This window comes from Neolamprologus brichardi, chromosome 18, assembly GCF_056152115.1.
Source record: "Neolamprologus brichardi isolate AB-2024 chromosome 18, ASM5615211v1, whole genome shotgun sequence".
Taxonomy (NCBI): domain Eukaryota; kingdom Metazoa; phylum Chordata; class Actinopteri; order Cichliformes; family Cichlidae; genus Neolamprologus; species Neolamprologus brichardi.
Window position 1 is genome coordinate 25,967,583 of NC_142121.1, and position 15,935 is coordinate 25,983,517.

General features: G+C 40.7%; 1 protein-coding gene across 1 annotated transcript; it reads right to left on the reverse strand.

Moving 5' to 3' along the window:
* Positions 1 to 240: 240 nt before the first annotated feature.
* LOC102790536 (regulator of nonsense transcripts 1-like) lies at positions 241 to 12,341 on the reverse strand. Its single transcript, XM_087831614.1, has 24 exons — positions 11,982 to 12,341; positions 11,246 to 11,382; positions 10,851 to 10,940; positions 10,097 to 10,264; positions 9,826 to 10,006; positions 9,115 to 9,276; positions 8,704 to 8,788; positions 8,417 to 8,515; positions 7,496 to 7,604; positions 7,216 to 7,375; positions 6,984 to 7,102; positions 6,647 to 6,811; positions 6,277 to 6,391; positions 5,909 to 6,052; positions 5,591 to 5,804; positions 5,157 to 5,274; positions 4,733 to 4,889; positions 4,379 to 4,521; positions 4,106 to 4,280; positions 3,823 to 3,904; positions 3,571 to 3,732; positions 3,214 to 3,470; positions 2,945 to 3,064; positions 241 to 2,639 (listed from the first exon to the last, which is right to left on the reverse strand). Exons 1-23 carry the CDS (start codon positions 12,150 to 12,152, stop codon positions 2,948 to 2,950), a joined length of 3,330 nt encoding a protein of 1,109 aa, XP_087687740.1. The 5' UTR covers positions 12,153 to 12,341; the 3' UTR covers positions 241 to 2,639; positions 2,945 to 2,947.
* Between the last annotated feature and the right edge of the window lie 3,594 nt (positions 12,342 to 15,935).

Genomic DNA, 15,935 nt, shown 5'->3' on the forward strand with positions numbered 1-15,935 from the left:
CTGCATGTGTGCAGTGCAAACCGGAGCTTTAAGGTCTGCCTTGACCTAAAAAAGAAAAAGAAGAAGAAGAAGAAAAGAAGTGAAGAGTCGTGCAACAGCCCATTTAGGACCTATTGGTGTAATGAGATTTTGCAATATGAGAATCCTCCTGTTGTTTTGCCCTCTTAAGGAGATTAAAGAGAACTCCACATGCTAGTAATTCAGCTCACAGGAGAAATAAAAGACTCAAATCAAGCTGAATGAGCAAAAAGAAGCAAACTTTAATTTTCCAAGATTATTAACACAAGATTTTCTTTTTGTGAGTACACTTTTTCAGCACCAACATCAGTTAGTGGGAAGAAAACAAAAACAAAAAACAGTGCAGCAAACATAAAAACATTGTTCACTTCAGCTTTAAACAGCAATAAGCCAAACAAGGTCACAGCAAAAGTACAGAGGAAGAACTCAAAAGTTAGCCTCAGTTCATAAGACGTGCAAAAACCACGTGTAGGTTTGAGATGTTTTATATGTTGGTGATTTTTATGTAAAAGGTAAAGCAGAGCAGTTTTCAAAGTTGAAGATGTGGAGTCTAAGAATAATTTAGAGCAAATCTACAGATATATAAATGGGGTGAGACTATTAATTTGATGTCCTACACAGCATAAAGACACACCTACTTAACTTGACTATTGTAGCATTAAAGAAAAACCAATAATTCACGCTTCGCAGGTTTCATTCCTGTGGATGCCTTTTCTCTTTGGCAGCCTGAGCACTCTTCACCACACGCTCTGCCCTCTTAGCATCTACAACAGGATGTTAAAATTATTAAAAGACGCTTTGGCTCAGAGTGGACAATCCGAAGCCATTACCGCTCAGAAAATGACAAAGTTCTTCAGTATCGTGGATTCAACAACATAAAAAGGAAAGCTTTTAGCATCACATGGATAACATGAGGCGGTGAAAGATACTGATGTAAGCTTCACTAGTGCGAAACGAGAACTTACAACACCGAGTACTGAAACAGAGATACAAAGTTCATCATAGACCAAACTAACTGCTCTGTCCTCAACATGATTGTACTACTGCTTTAACAGTTTCACACTCTTCTATAGGTTAAAGACTAACAAAAAGCAAAGAAAATCAAGAGGAATGGGGGGTGGGGGGGTGCTTATCTACATAAATGTTAAACTTGGGTTACATGTGTTCGTAATTTGAAGGTAACTTCACCTAAGATGCGTAACCTCTAAATGTGTCATCGGTCGACTTCTCAAATGCATCATCAAAACATCTGTGTCCAACGTGGTGAAACCAAGTTGTCCGTTGTACAGTTGAGCCTTACATGTTTTCACCCTCCTTTTCAGTGAGCATTCATGTCAAGTACTCCACCACGTGTACCATTTACACCTCTGTCTCACCGTCTGCATGTTTTATGACGTCTGACTTCAGGGCAAGGCTCTTTGGGAAGTTCTGCCCTCTTGATTCGGCTTATCAGGCGCTTTCAGCTATATGTGCTTGGCGACTGCTATCTGCTAGCTTTAGCAGCTTTGGGGGAGGGGTCAGCAGAAAAGAATGACAGCTTTATTCAGTTACAAGCTGGTTACAGTGCCCTCACTCGTCCTTTTGCACTATTAAAAAGACACAAAGAAGAACAACAAAACAAAACAAAAAACAAAAACAAAATTATCTCACGATCCGCAGGCCTTCGGAGCTCAGATTTGGAGACAAAAATGTTTTTCTTTTTTACGTTTACACATTTAAGAGCTTCTTCCACCACTTTGTTCTTTGCAGACCACCTAGGGAAAGACCCGCCTTGAAAGATGGCCAACTACACTAGCTTGCGTCACTGAAAACCCTCAATGAAAACAGCCTTTATTTAGAAAACTTTCCAACTCAAAGCTGAGAAAGCAAAGCAAATGACCCATAACTGGTTAGTCCTCAAATTTCTTTTAAACTTCTGAGGCACAGCACCACAAGCATTTCTGAGTTCTGTTGAGATGCCAAACGTTTCTCCCGGTTGCTTAAAAATGTGATCAAATGCAGAACCTCGATTCAAGCTTTGAGTTTAAAAAGGTTGCCATGTCAACTGCTTCAAGAGCTGCGTCTCCATTTGTTTTTCTCTCTCACTCCAAGTCACAGTGGACGTCCTGTTGTTAGCTTGGAGGACTTGTGTGAGACACCTCTTCTCCTTCTTTCTCAGCTTTTGGAGCAAGAATCCCAACCACACCGCCTGGAGATCCGAGGGTTCGGGGGCACGCGAGGGACAAGATGACGCAGTCGGCCCCTTTCCCCCCTCCAGAATGCCTCAGATCTTTTCGCCCTCCTCGACCTGATGAAGGTCTCACCTCTCCCAACTGCGCCGCTCCGAGGACAACAGCTTTCTCCTTTGCTATGTCTTCGCGTGTGAGCAGCAGTGCCTTCTCTCCTCTACCAGTCTCCCACTCTTTCCGTCTTGCTCTCGTCCTGTCCAGCTCTACTCCCATTTTTACTCTCACTCTTGTGATTGGTTGGTTTCTCACGGTCTCTCTCCTGTTACTTTCACACAGTGGTGCTTCGGTTGTAGCAGTGGAAAACGGGTATCCATGTTTGTTCTTTTTTGTTATTACCCAGATTAAAATACCAATGAACTAAGCTTCACACAGGCCTAGCTCCTTTCCTGCAACCTGCAAGACAAACACACTTGTTTCAGAGAATATTCATTTAGCTTTTCAGTCCACTACAACATACACATTGTATCAGACTCTGAAATTAATCCAAGTCTCTTAAATGTTAAATAAAAAGTTGGAGAAACCAACAACCAACCGAAACAAAACCCACACAACAGCACATCGAGCTCTGGCACGTGTTCAAAGTTAAAGTTAGTGCTAACCTATGTGTTAAAAGCTCATGATAGCATAATTTAATCAAAAAAGTTGAACTACGCCTTTCATTTTAGTGAGTCATCTTAGCCCACAGTGGAATATCTTACAGTCTAGTACTGGGACAGTCCAGTCACACCACCATGGTAGGCCCGCTCCCCCTGGTACGTGGAATCCTGGGACAAAGCCACATCAATCTGAGACTTGAACTCATCTCCAAGGTAACTGTCCTATAACGGGACAAACAAAAAGAGATCAGTCAACAGTTATTCCTTCATTTCCTTCCATGCAGTAGAGAAATCTTGGACATGTTTTTAAGAGAAAATCTGGGCAAATGTTGGACTAGGTCAGAAACAGTTTTTCAGATAAACAAACCAACCTGGGAGAGTTCAGGCTGGGACAGCCCAGGCTGGCTCATCTGTGATGGCTGGCTCATGTTAATGTAGCCCTGCGTCAGAGGGCCCTGGGAGAACGGCTGGGAGCCCTGGTCCTGGCTAGTCTGGCTTGTAGTCATTTGACCTCCATGCTGTCCGCGGTCTGTTCCACCGCTGTGGTTTCCACGGTTTCTTTGACGGCCACCTCGAGTTCCCCCACCTCCTCCGCTGCCCGATTTGCCCTTTAGACCGCCACCGCGACCTGTTCGTAGATCAAGTCGGGTAACAAAATTCCATCAAACAATTCCTAGCTGCCTTAAGGAGAAACTGGAGGTAGCATGACAAATGTATGACTTTCTCACCTGCTGTAGGTCCATTCACCTGTCCCAAGTATCCTGGTGGAGGAATCGGAGGCATCACAAGGTTGAAGGGGATCGGGATGTTCATGGAGGACATGGGATTGGCACCTGTGCCAATCATACCGATCTGGTCATGCGTCTGGAAATACATGTTGGACGAACGCCCTGCAGTAGAACGCATGTTAAATGCACTTAGTTAATCATACTTTTTCAGTTGGGGAAAAAGGTGTGTATGGGGTAAGAAAGACATCTCACCGTTGCTGCTACGATCATAAACAGATCCAGGAATGAGGGCCTCCCTGGCATCATACATAGCTGTGCTCATGAATCGGCCACCCTAAAAAAGAAAACAATAAGAAAGCTCATCTTTGTGTCTTTGCAGTGATGTATTATACTGGTTTATTTTTAGTCCTCAGTACCAAAGCAACAAATATTCATAATCAAAAAACAACAAACAAACAAAAAACCTTTACTTTAGCATCAAAAAACTGTGTGTGTAACTAGCACACACACACACACACACACACACTAAACTCACAGGGTTGATGGTGTTCACCAGCTTGCGGGGCTTGCTGAATTGCATGAGGCTCTCCCTCAGGTTGTTGAGCGGGCCTTCAACCAGGACCTTCTGCTCCTTGTAGTAATTGAGCAGGTGGTTCCACAGAGGCTGCTTGGACAGGGCTTTGGGGTTTCCCACAATGATCACGCCATATCTGTGACAGAGCAAAAGACAGTAACGTTGGCACGTTGTCCTCACAGTGATGGTTTTAAATGTTTAGAGTCAAAAAGCTGGTGAGGTTTCTTGCATTACCTGGCCCTGGTGAGCGCCACGTTAAGACGTCTGGGATCATTGAGGAAGCCGATGCCCTGGTGCTCGTTGGCCCTCACGCAGGACAGGATGATGAAGTCTTTCTCTCTCCCTTGGAAAGCATCAACACTGGCTATTTCCACCTCCTGCACAAAGTATGAAGACATTCTTGGGTGAGGCGTTTTATATTTTATTCCAACACTAAACACAAGTGCCTGAAATTCTTTGGTCCTGTGTCCTGCGTAGGTGCTACAACAAGTGTTTGGCCTCTCCTTTAAGGATTCAGGTATTTCATTAGTTTAGACTGAATCAATTTGACATTCATTTGAAGTTTGAATGAAACATTTCTCAGTCTACCTGGTAGAGTTTGGTGTGGAGGGAGCCACTGAACTGCATGTACTGGACCAGATAGGACCTCTGACCCTCATAGGGAGTGATGATACCAATCTGATCAGGTTTTGCTCCAGCCTTCAGCAACCTCGTTGTTATTTTCTCCACATTGGCTGCCTCAGTCCTGCATGAACAAGTAGAGTGAGTAGAATGATTTTTCTTTTGAATATAGAACATCTGAAGTAACACAGGAATCTATTAACCTTGACTTTAAACAGATGAGACATCACTTCAAGCATACAGTGTTTCTGAACACTTAAGTCATCTACTTTATATCAGGATTGTTTGAAGTGATTCAGAAAATTTATGTCTGTCAAATATTGGCTATCTTCGGGCATCATTTAGACACTAAAAGGCAGACACAGGCAACAGAGTCCAAGAAAGTTGGCACCTGTTCAAATAAGATGTTCCAGAGCTAGCAATTTCCTCTTGGCCTTGGGTGACATAGAAAAACATCGGCTTGTCGGGTTGGGGCCACTGGAAGTCGAAGCCTTTTTTCACACGGTCCGCTGCAGAAAGAACAAACAGATTATGGTGTGCAGTCTGGTACACTTAATAATCATATTAATAAGCTGGATATGATTAGCGACAGGCTGTGTTACATCTATGAGTCATCTGCCAGATGACTACATTTTAGAAGAGCATAAAAAACAAATGCAAATGTTTTACAGCCTAGAGTGGGTTTTAAAGAAATATCCAACACATAAAGTGTCACATAAAGCAGCATATACAGACGGTAAAGATCTTTTTTTATTTACTTTTAAGTTTTCTGTACTGGTAAGAAATGAGGAAATGTAAGGTTGTATGTCTTTCTTTCCATCTCACCAGCAGTGACTCCGTTCTGCAGAGAACCCTCATAAAAGATGTTGGAGGGGAAGGCACTGAGGGCCGGGTGCATGCGGTACTGGACCTGCAGACGGATTGGTCGGATCCCCAAAACTACAAGACGCTCGAACAGAGACTGGGACAGACCTGCTTTAGCTGCCTTCTTACACATCACCACAGGTCCCAGCTGGCAGTGATCACCCACAAGAATCAACTACGAAGAAAATAAACACATCGTTACAAATTACAGCAGTTTAAGCTGATCACTAATACTGCAGATTACTGATCAAGTGTTATTTTCACTTATGGAGCTCCTACCTGCTTGGCGCCAAGGACTACAGGCACCATGCACTCTGGCTCGGTGGCCTGGGTGCTCTCATCGATCAGGATAGATCTGAACTGCATCTTCGCCAGACGAGGATCTCCTGCCCCAACGCATGTACAGCAGATCACGTCAGCATTCTGGCAAAGAGAAAAGAGAGAAAGTTGAGTTTCATTATGATGAAGTATCACTTGTTTTTTTCCTTAATAAACCATCACAATGATAAATAATATTTTAGTAAAAAGTTAATGGAAATTCTCATCATACAAACTATCACAAAAAAATATGGATGGATACACATTACTGTGCCTAGCACTGTCATAAACAGGACATATTTAGAGTTCAGCAAGTCCAAATGACACACCATAAGCAACTCTCTCTCAGCAGTGCGCCTCAGAGCTCTGTAGCGCTTCTCATCTGAGGAGGACAGCTCTCCAGTCTCATCCTTCAGCTGTTGGAGTTTCTGAAGCTCTGGCATACTGCAGGCATGAACACATTTATCAGAGTGTGAGATCAGTGTTGTGTTTGTGTGCTGCTCTGACACAAACTATTATAATGCAACATCATAATCTCAGTTGTGGTTCCCCTAAACAGTTTTAGACTGACTGTAAAACTAAAGCATGTATGGTAGTTTTATTGAATCAATACAGACCAACAGCTAGTCCAACTCTTTAAAAAGAAGACAAAACAGGCTAATCACAGATGCACAAAAAAGATAGACAGATGTGTGTTACCTGTCCATATTACGGGTCTGGTTGTGCAGAGCCAGGAATGACACTGGTGAGTCTATGGCCTCTCTGCTCTTGGCACAGAGTCTCACCACCTTGAGCCCTGTTTGGTGAATCTTCTCAGTGAGCTGATCAACTGCAATATTACTGGGAGCACAAACCAGCACAGGCCTGCAAAGACAATTTTAAACTGTATTAATGGTCTTTTTTCTAATTATTTATTTCAGCCAGGACTAAGGTCATAAAGACTTCAAGGAATATTGTTAATAAGTTAAATGTAGAGTAAATAAAGAATAAAACAGAAAGGTGGCATTACAAAAAAGACTAGAGTCAAGTTTCGTACCCATTTCCTTGTCTGGCCAGGTGGTACACAATGGTGGCAGAGGTGACCGTCTTTCCTGTGCCAGGTGGGCCCTGGATCAGACTGAGGGGGCGCTGCAGCACTGTTTTCACAGCGTACACCTGCATCACAAAACAAAAAAATCCATGTGATCTCTGACAGGACAAAGTCCAAGAGGCCAGGTAGCAAGCAAAACTAATTTCAGTCATGTAACACGCCTTCTTCTCCAACTCACCTGGGAGTGGTTAAGGTCAGGGAGGCCTTGAGCAGTGAAGCGTTTGGGCAGCTGGCACTTGATGACCACATCCTCTACCTCATGTCCCAGCAGTTTGTGGTAGATGTAACCAGACACTGAAGTCTCATCCACAGCAAATGTCTTCAGAGCACTCTGCATCCTGAAAAGAAAAACATTTTTTTTAACAAAACACTGTTATTGTACCTGATGCAGAACTTTAGGCTTCAGGTCTTTATTGCACTAATCACATCAAATACAAGAGTTCACAGATTTGAAATACCTATCAAAGGAAGTGGACTTCCACACAAAGTCCACCTGAAAGATGTGAGGGATCTCCACTGGAGCCCCGGCACTGCTCCTTAACTCGATGGCTATTTCATCACCATAATCTGAGACAGAAGGTCAAGGAAACAGCTAACGCTTCAATATGTACTGGAGTAACAAAAACATTTAATTTCTGGCACTGTATGTCTTACCCAGATTATTCCCCAACTGGACTCACAGATATCTAAAATGTATCATTAGGAATAACTTCCTATTTTAAAAATGCATCCATCCCAAACTCCAAAATTCCAATAATTTATGAGCGGTCTCTCACAAGTACTGAGGGACAATCACAGTCTTCTTCTGCATGTAAAATTGTAAGCAGCAGCTACTCTGTCCTTTAATGAAATGCAAACCCAGCTGCACAACAGTGCATGTAGAATGTTTTGGGTTTGAAAGAAGTGAATAAAAAGGTCTGCATGAAAGTTTTACATAACTTTTGCCTTTCTGCAATTCATTTTTGAATGCAAGTCATGCAAACACTGCTTTGCATTTCTGGTTAAAACACCTAAAGTGATTCAGTCTCTACTTTGTGTTAGTTTCATTAACACTAAATGTTCAAACTGTGGAGGAGAGTCACTAAAAATGCAATGATCCACAGCCTTGGATTGTACTTGTGGTGTAGTGTAAACTAGAAATTAAGAAATTATCCTGTATAAACAAGAACTAAATATAGAAATTGTTTCCAAAATACACTGAAGCATGAAGGAAGAAAAGTTTGTTTATATGGTTGTAGTTTCACACAGCCGCCACTAGGTGTTCCTAAAGATCCATACATCACCTTACCTGTAGTTTTAAATGTGTATAAACAGATTATATGGTTAAACTGTAGTGTGTAGCTTGGGGATGGTATGCCTATTCAAAGTCATAAGGATACTGTCAGGGACTTTGATGACATGTCCAATGCCTTTCCAAGGAGGGGCCAGGTCTCCTTTGTATCTCAGGCAAATTTCATCTCCCTGCATCAGCCGCATATCTAAAGGACGGGTGATGAGACAAAATACTTTTTAAAATGCACATTAAGAAAAAAAAAAATTCAAAATGAGTGCAAAGGATTATAAAATCATACAACCCAATACATTTAAAGAGTGCACACACAAATTACAAAGTCACATAGTATGAAGTGATGGCTGTAAACTTCACAGTGAAACTACTGCTACATACCTGAGTCTGTCTTGGGAAGGGTGAAATAAGCAATCCTCTTCTTATTCAGGCCCAAGTCCCATCTTACTGTGATGTTGTCTTGTGTCTGTTGAGAAATAAATTAATAATAAAATTATAATTAATATATAAATTATATTATAAAAATAATAAATGCAAACAACTGAAACAGCAATGACGCTCATCCATTTTTCAAAATTATCATACACAATAAAAACTATGAGTACGTTTTGGTTACAAAATCCTCAAGAAGTAAATGCAGAAAACCCCTGGCTACAAATCTAAGCTTTTAAGTCATACAGTAAAAAAAGAATTCACTTACAAACAAAACAAATAGCTAACTCGTTGTGTGACCAGCAATCACCAAGTACTGTGACAAGAAATCATACAAACTGTAATCAAGTTGTTTGTTACCTGTGACTCTTTGAGTTTCTTATCATAGTCAGCTTCCAACTTCACAAGAGGACCAAAAATGTTTTGGTACTGGTAGGCATCCTCATAGCGAAGCAGGACATGTTGGGGCTCCTCATCTACTCCAGGCTTTTCCAGGTCCTCCAAGGTTGCTGTGGGATTTTCCTACCAAGGAAAAAATAAAGAAAAAGAAAAAACAAACCCACCCACCCGCACGTCAGATCGTGCATGATAAGATTAAAAATGTGGATAGAAAAGCAAAAAAATATTTAGAGATAGGCAGGTTCCTTTGTGGTGAAAAATAGTAGATTCAAACTAAGAAACATTCAGATAATTTGGTATGTAAGCACAGTGGAATCCATAAATCTTATGATAGATCATTACTATTTTGCTGCTTCAGTTTTAGGTTCCTGCATTAGGTCTGCTGGCTCACTACCTTAACATTAGTCTATTTGAACACATGAATAGAACCAAAGCCAGTATTTAGTACAGTTATATATTTGCAAATATAACAAGTCAAAAACATATGGAGGAAAAAAGATTAATGTTCTAGCAGGCACATGAAACAGACAGTGCAGACATTTCCGTTACATTATTTGCATAACAGACAGCTGTATAAATTCATCTGGTTAAGTGTAACTATATAGATAAGTCTGATCCACACTCAAATTCGTGCTGTGGAATATTTACATAGTGAAGGTGGTGTGACAGTACCTTCCACAGCTCCTCCAGCTTGTTGATCTGCTGGGCAGTGATCTGGCGTGCCCGGAGCTGCTCCTGTTCTGAGGGAATTTTGACCAACCAGGAAAGAAAGCAGCGGTCCTGGATTAAAGGCTGCCACTGTGAGCTGTCCCAGTTGATGTCTTTCAGGCTACTCTGGCTAGCACATGGCTGCCTGTGTTAAAATCAAAACAAAAAAGTCAAACATAATTTGTTTAAATGACCCCTATGGGTGAACAGTCAGCTACTCAGGTTTTGCCCTTACCTGCACAGTAACACCACAACTGAGTCAGCCTTGGCAGGAATGAAGCCAAGCAAGAAGACGTTGCGACAGCCACAGTTGTAGCACTCCAAAACTGTTTCCCCCAGGGGGCCATCTTTATGCAGGGTCACCTCCTTGGACTTTGCCCTCACCAGGTGGTTAACAATGTGGCTACAAGTGAGTAGAATAGCAATTAAGGCACTAGCTGGAAAGAAAGCAAGACTGTGCATTCAGTACACTAATAATTCTTACTTTCCAAGTCTCAGCTCAACATGTTCTAGCCATGCAATTGTCGTCTCAAAACCCCACTGTGCAGTGACAAAATTATGAAACCTGATTTTTCTATAATGTCAAAGCAAATACACTGTGCGTGTTTACTAAAAGAGCTGAATGAATAGGGAATGCTTTGTATGACAGAGGTGATCCACAATAGTCTGGTTTTAACTGTAGCAGTTCAGGAAATAATACAGTACTAGGTTAAACAGTTCTTTACTTTGGATTTCAAAATTAAACATTAGCCTAAGTGGCCTTTCACAGTCAAACAATCTTCTTTGACTTCTGCCTTAAGTCAACAATGAAACTATAGTCATCCATTTTTAATAGCTGTTTCACAACAAAACAGAAACTCATTATTACAGTCACTGTACTCGTCTAACTAAAGGATAGCGCACCTGTAAAATGATCCCCTCAAGTGTTATTTAGTTAAGACCCAACATAGGACGGAGCAAAAAGAGGCTGGTAAGTGAGTGCATCTTACCTGCCAGAAGTGTTTCCACGGCCGTTGCAAAACCACTTCTTGCTGGTGTTGCAGTAGACCACACAGGCTGGATCGTGAATCCCACAATAACTGAAGGAAAGTCAAAATTGAACAAGAAATTCAAAGCATTTTTATATAAAAGACCACACAGAAAAAGAGCCAGAAAACAGGGAAATTGTTTGCACTTCCCAAACTTATACTCTTACAAGACCTCTGGTGTGGCAAACCCACATATTAAAACCAAAAATCAACTGGCAGCAGCCTTTTACAGCTGTGTAAAGCAACAATGCATGCACAATAAATCCAAACTGCAAACAGAGACCATAAAGCAACGAAATAAAATGACACAAGCACATGATGACAGGCAATTCAGAAACATTAGTCTGGTCTTTTACCTGCAAGCATGCACAGGAAGGTCCTTGGTGTAGTAAGTGTCCTCCTCATCCTCCTCAAAGTTCAACTCTGCCAGTAATTGGCTGGCCTTCACAACAGGGTCGTCTCCATTCTGTAACACACCATCAGGGCCATTGACCTGAGGAGACAAATGAATTTAAGAGTCATGAAACGAAACTTATTGTCGACATTATGCATTACATGCCACAGATCACACATCGTCAACTGATACTGGAAAAGATGGGCGCCAAACTGGGCAGTCAACCAGACCGATGAAGTCTTATGTAATGTAATTTTTCCACAGCAGCAGTCATACTGTCCCATAATTAAACGGACTGTTGACAGTATTAGAATAATTGCCTCTACTGACCAGTGATTGTTATTTTTCAGTGACAATGTATACAGTGCATATAACTACTAGTAAGAGAAAGAAATAACTGCCGGTACATATATGTATGGGCATTTTTGCTGGTCTACCACGCAGAAAATTCAGTCTTAGTTCATATAGCAATAAAGTCCAGTGGCTTTACATGCTAGTTATATCGGCATGCTAGCTATGTTAGCCGTGAGCTAAGCTGGCTAGTTGCCGTGCTAGCCATTAGCGGAATAAAAGCATGGTAACGGAGGCAAGGCGTCAGATGCTAACGATGTTGTTAGCCATCGTTAGCTGATTCACGTTTTGTCAACACAGCAGGACCTTCATTCATGCACAGAAACGGCGTGAATAACCACACGAACCTGGCCGTCTAGCTGACTCTGGGTTTGGCCTTGAGTCTGGGTCTGGCTCGGCAGGGTAAAATCGGTGAAGTCGTACTCGGAGCCCTGAGTGTCCGCTCCCAGCAGCTCGGCTTCCTCGGTGTCCAGGAACGTTAGAGTCTGCGAGCTCGGCCCGTACGCCTCGACACTCATGTTTTTCACCCTTTTGTCAGCGGTATTTTGGCTGTTGCTACAATATTCCACAAACTGTTGATGCTTCAGATCAAACCGAACAACGGAGACAAGCTAATAATGAGAAAATGACAAACAGTGGTGGCAAGAGAGAAAGACAGGGGGAGCCTTGATCGCGGCGGCGTTCCGTTCGTCTTCTCCACCCCCGCTCCTTTCCTCTCATCCCTCAGTACCACTTGTCTCCTATAGGAAGTCACCTGTAGGAAGCGAGAGAAGGCAAGGAGACAAGAAGACAGGTGCCGATAGAATAGGGACAGGTGTCAACAGATTGCTCAAATATCTATATATCTATAGATATAAATCTATAGATATATATACTCTTTGAAAAAAGTTTATTATTATGCACTGTCAAAATTTATGACTCCATAAACTGTCTTACACTACATTTAACCGTTAAAATTAAATGTTCAAAATTAAAGATAAATCAAGAAGGCAGGAAGCACATTTGCAGTATCACAACTTTTATTATATTTTGAATGTATCTAGCAGGAGGACCTTAAAGGGAAAAAACCCATCGGGACTGGTTTGCATAGCCAGCGGGCCCCATGAAAATGCCTTCAAATTAAAAGGTTTTGATTTTATTTATTTAATTTGTTTGTCCTTATTAGTTAACACAGAGAATAAGAAAACATCTGCATCTGTGATACCTTCATCCATCCATTCTCTTCCGTTTATCCAGTTCAGGGTCACAGGGCTGCTGGAGCCTATTCCAGCTGTCACAGGGTGAGAGGCAGTGTACATCCTGGCAGTCTATTGCAGGGCTAACACAGAGAGACAGAGAACTGTTCACACTCATGGGGGGAAATGCCATACAAAACCATGTACAAAACAATACATTTACACAATAAAATACAGTGGACACTTTACTAATGATTATTACAAAAACATGCAAAGACACATCAGGTATAGATTCAATCTTTTGTAGGCTTGGTTTGTTTTAGGTAGTACTATGATCATGCTAAAGTTTCTTTCCAAAAGAGTTGGGATGCTGTGTAAAATGTAAAAACAGCGAAGCATTTGTGTTTAAGACCCACTGATAATGCAGCAGGATAGTGCATTTTGCCCATATTTTCACTGCAGAAACTCAGAATGGTACTCAGTAGGTTGTATAACCCTCACGTCTTTGTATGCATGCCTGACAAATCCTATGTTTTTAGAGAGAGGGTCTCCTTCCAGACCTGAACCAGGGCATCACTGCAATCTGGTAGCGTTGGATGAACTGAAACATAATGTCCCAGAGATGTTCTATTGGATTTATGTCAGATCAGTCAGTGGTATCAATTCCTTTATCTTCCAGGAACTGCCTGCATACTCTCACTACATGAGGCGGGGTTATTGTTGAACACCAGTAGGAACCCAGGACCCACCACTAAACTGGTTGTACTGAACGATGATACGGGCAGCAAAATGTTCTCCACAGCTTCTCCAGACCTTTCCACGTCTGTCACATGTGCTCAAGGTGAGCCTACTCTCAAATGCTTTAATATCTAAAAAACAAATCACACTTGTTGATAGGGAACAAGTGTGATCTGGTGCTTTTTCACTCATTTTCAGTTGCATCATTGTACCTGACCATTTTTACAGGATGTTTTTTTCTGTTTTAAGCTACACTGATCTATTAACCATTCAAACAAAAGAATGATTCTAATCTAAGGATGGACCAGTGTTATGTCTGTACATAACAGGCAACTTGGTAAACAACCAGTTTTAAATTGTGTCTTTAGACTTTGTCAATAGCAGCCTGTTGCAAAAACACATAATTTCTTCCCATTCCTGTAGTTTAATCTATAAAAATGTCAACAGCATAGTTTGACGGCCATAACATCCTCTTGCATCAAGGAGATTCCCAGAGAGCCATAAGCTAAAAACTTGGCACAGTTTCTGCCTGGGGTGCAGTGTTTCCTTAAAAAAAAACTGGGAAAACTGAACATGTGGAGTAGAAAGAAGAGGTGGCCTAAAACAGTAGCTACAGCAAATGAACATTATCTGAAAGTCACGTCCTTAAGAAACAGGAAGAAACAGGATTTTTTTTTTTTATTTGGTTGTACCTGTGACAGTGACAATTCTGAAGTGATTCAGTGAGGAACTTACACAGGATCTGGGAGATGTATCTGACCTTTTAGTTGATCCATCTGCTGTTCACTGAAGCATCATCAGAAATGGTCTCAGTTGTCAAACGGCCATTCTTAAAAAAAAAGAAAAAAGGAAGCAGGCAAAATGCTGAGGTAAGTATAATGTTTGCCGTTTTACTTCAGGAAGAATGATTCCTGAATTGTTTGAACCATTTCATTTAACCAAATAACACAGTTTGTAGTTCCTCCACCAGGTGGGCATTTTTCATGCAACAATAAAAACTTGTCATTTGCAACATCAGATATATTTTTTTACTATATTTAATTAAATATAGGGTTTTAATACACACTGTTGTACTTTATCAGTTACTAATATATTGCTATGAGGTCCAACCAGGTTATAGCATTTATGAGGTTCACATTAATCCTTGCACTTTCTTCTGCTATGGTATTTTAACGATTTTCCATCAGGGAAGTAAAACTCATTTTACATTGGGGCCCACATGCAGCCCACTTTGGTTATAGTGCCAACTGTGAAAACTCCGTGTAAATAAGTTTAACCATACATTTAATCCCCTTGTTATCTCAATATAAGGAAAAGGAGTGCAATTTTAACAGTATGTCTCAGTTTTACAACATGATAAAGAAATGCAACTCTGTTTAACAAAATAAATTAGTCAGCATGACTCTTTGGGCTTTAATTGTAAGAAATGTGTGAAATTACAAAACAAGTTATGGTTGCTTATTGCCCACACTGTCCTGTAAATATAAAGCAGAAAAATTTTAATGATCAAAAACTGTCCCATTTATTGATTTTTATTATGGACACATTGTAAAAGAAAGAACTTTCTGCTGTAGATGGTGAAGGGGAAAAAGGAAATCCTGTCATTTAATTGTTACTTTTGTGTGAAATGAACATCTGTAAGTGATGTCTTCATCAGTAGGACAAGCTGTAAAAAAATGCCCAGTAGACTGTATTGGAGCCTTCTGCCAGGCTGATTCTGGCCCTCGCGCCTCATGTTTGACACCTGTTTTACATCAGTAACAGGTGTTAAAGAAAAACAAAAACAAAAGTGCATTAGAACTATACACAGCAAATCCAGCATGTCCAAATTAACACTGTCAGATTTGATTTCAACACTTTTAAAGTGTCTATATGGGTCCACACCAGAGAGTGTTAATTTAACTCTTTTTGGAGAGTTGGTATGTTAACTCTGATTTAGTGTTAAACACCAAATCTCTCTGGAGTTGATAATTTAACACTTGGTGTTAAGAGTTTATATATTAACTCTCAAAGAGTATTTTAGTTTAACTACATAAGAGTTATCTTCTAATTAATTCTAAAAAGCGGGAATTTTACTGTTCTGAACTTCTAGAAATTTATTTTGGAAATAAACATTTACTAAAAAGATGCAATGGTTTTTGAAAAACATTTATTCTGAACTGTGCACCACAATTTCAAAACATTTTCTGAAAGATGTAACAGTGTACATGTTCTCACTTTCATTAGAATTTTGTTTATCAACATAGGTGAGCTGGTAAATGCAAATAACAGCATTCTCATCACTTATTTCAATAAATACAAAATACAATATGCATGTCCTTCATTCATCACTTTGTGGAACTTCAACGCACTTCTGCTCTCCCCCATATTCCATCTTCACAAGCATAT

What these genes read in the sequence shown, in the direction of transcription:
- LOC102790536 (XM_087831614.1), bottom strand. Translation starts at nt 12,152, where the DNA reads ATGAGTGTCGAGGCGTACGGGCCGAGCTCGCAGACTCTAACGTTCCTG. An exon ending in AGCTGGAGGAGCTGTGGAAG is followed by an intron (nt 9,277 to 9,825) that starts GTACTGTCACAC and finishes TTTCCTTGGTAG; the next exon opens with GAAAATCCCACAGCAACCTT. An exon ending in CCTTCCCAAGACAGACTCAG is followed by an intron (nt 8,516 to 8,703) that starts GTATGTAGCAGT and finishes CCCGTCCTTTAG; the next exon opens with ATATGCGGCTGATGCAGGGA.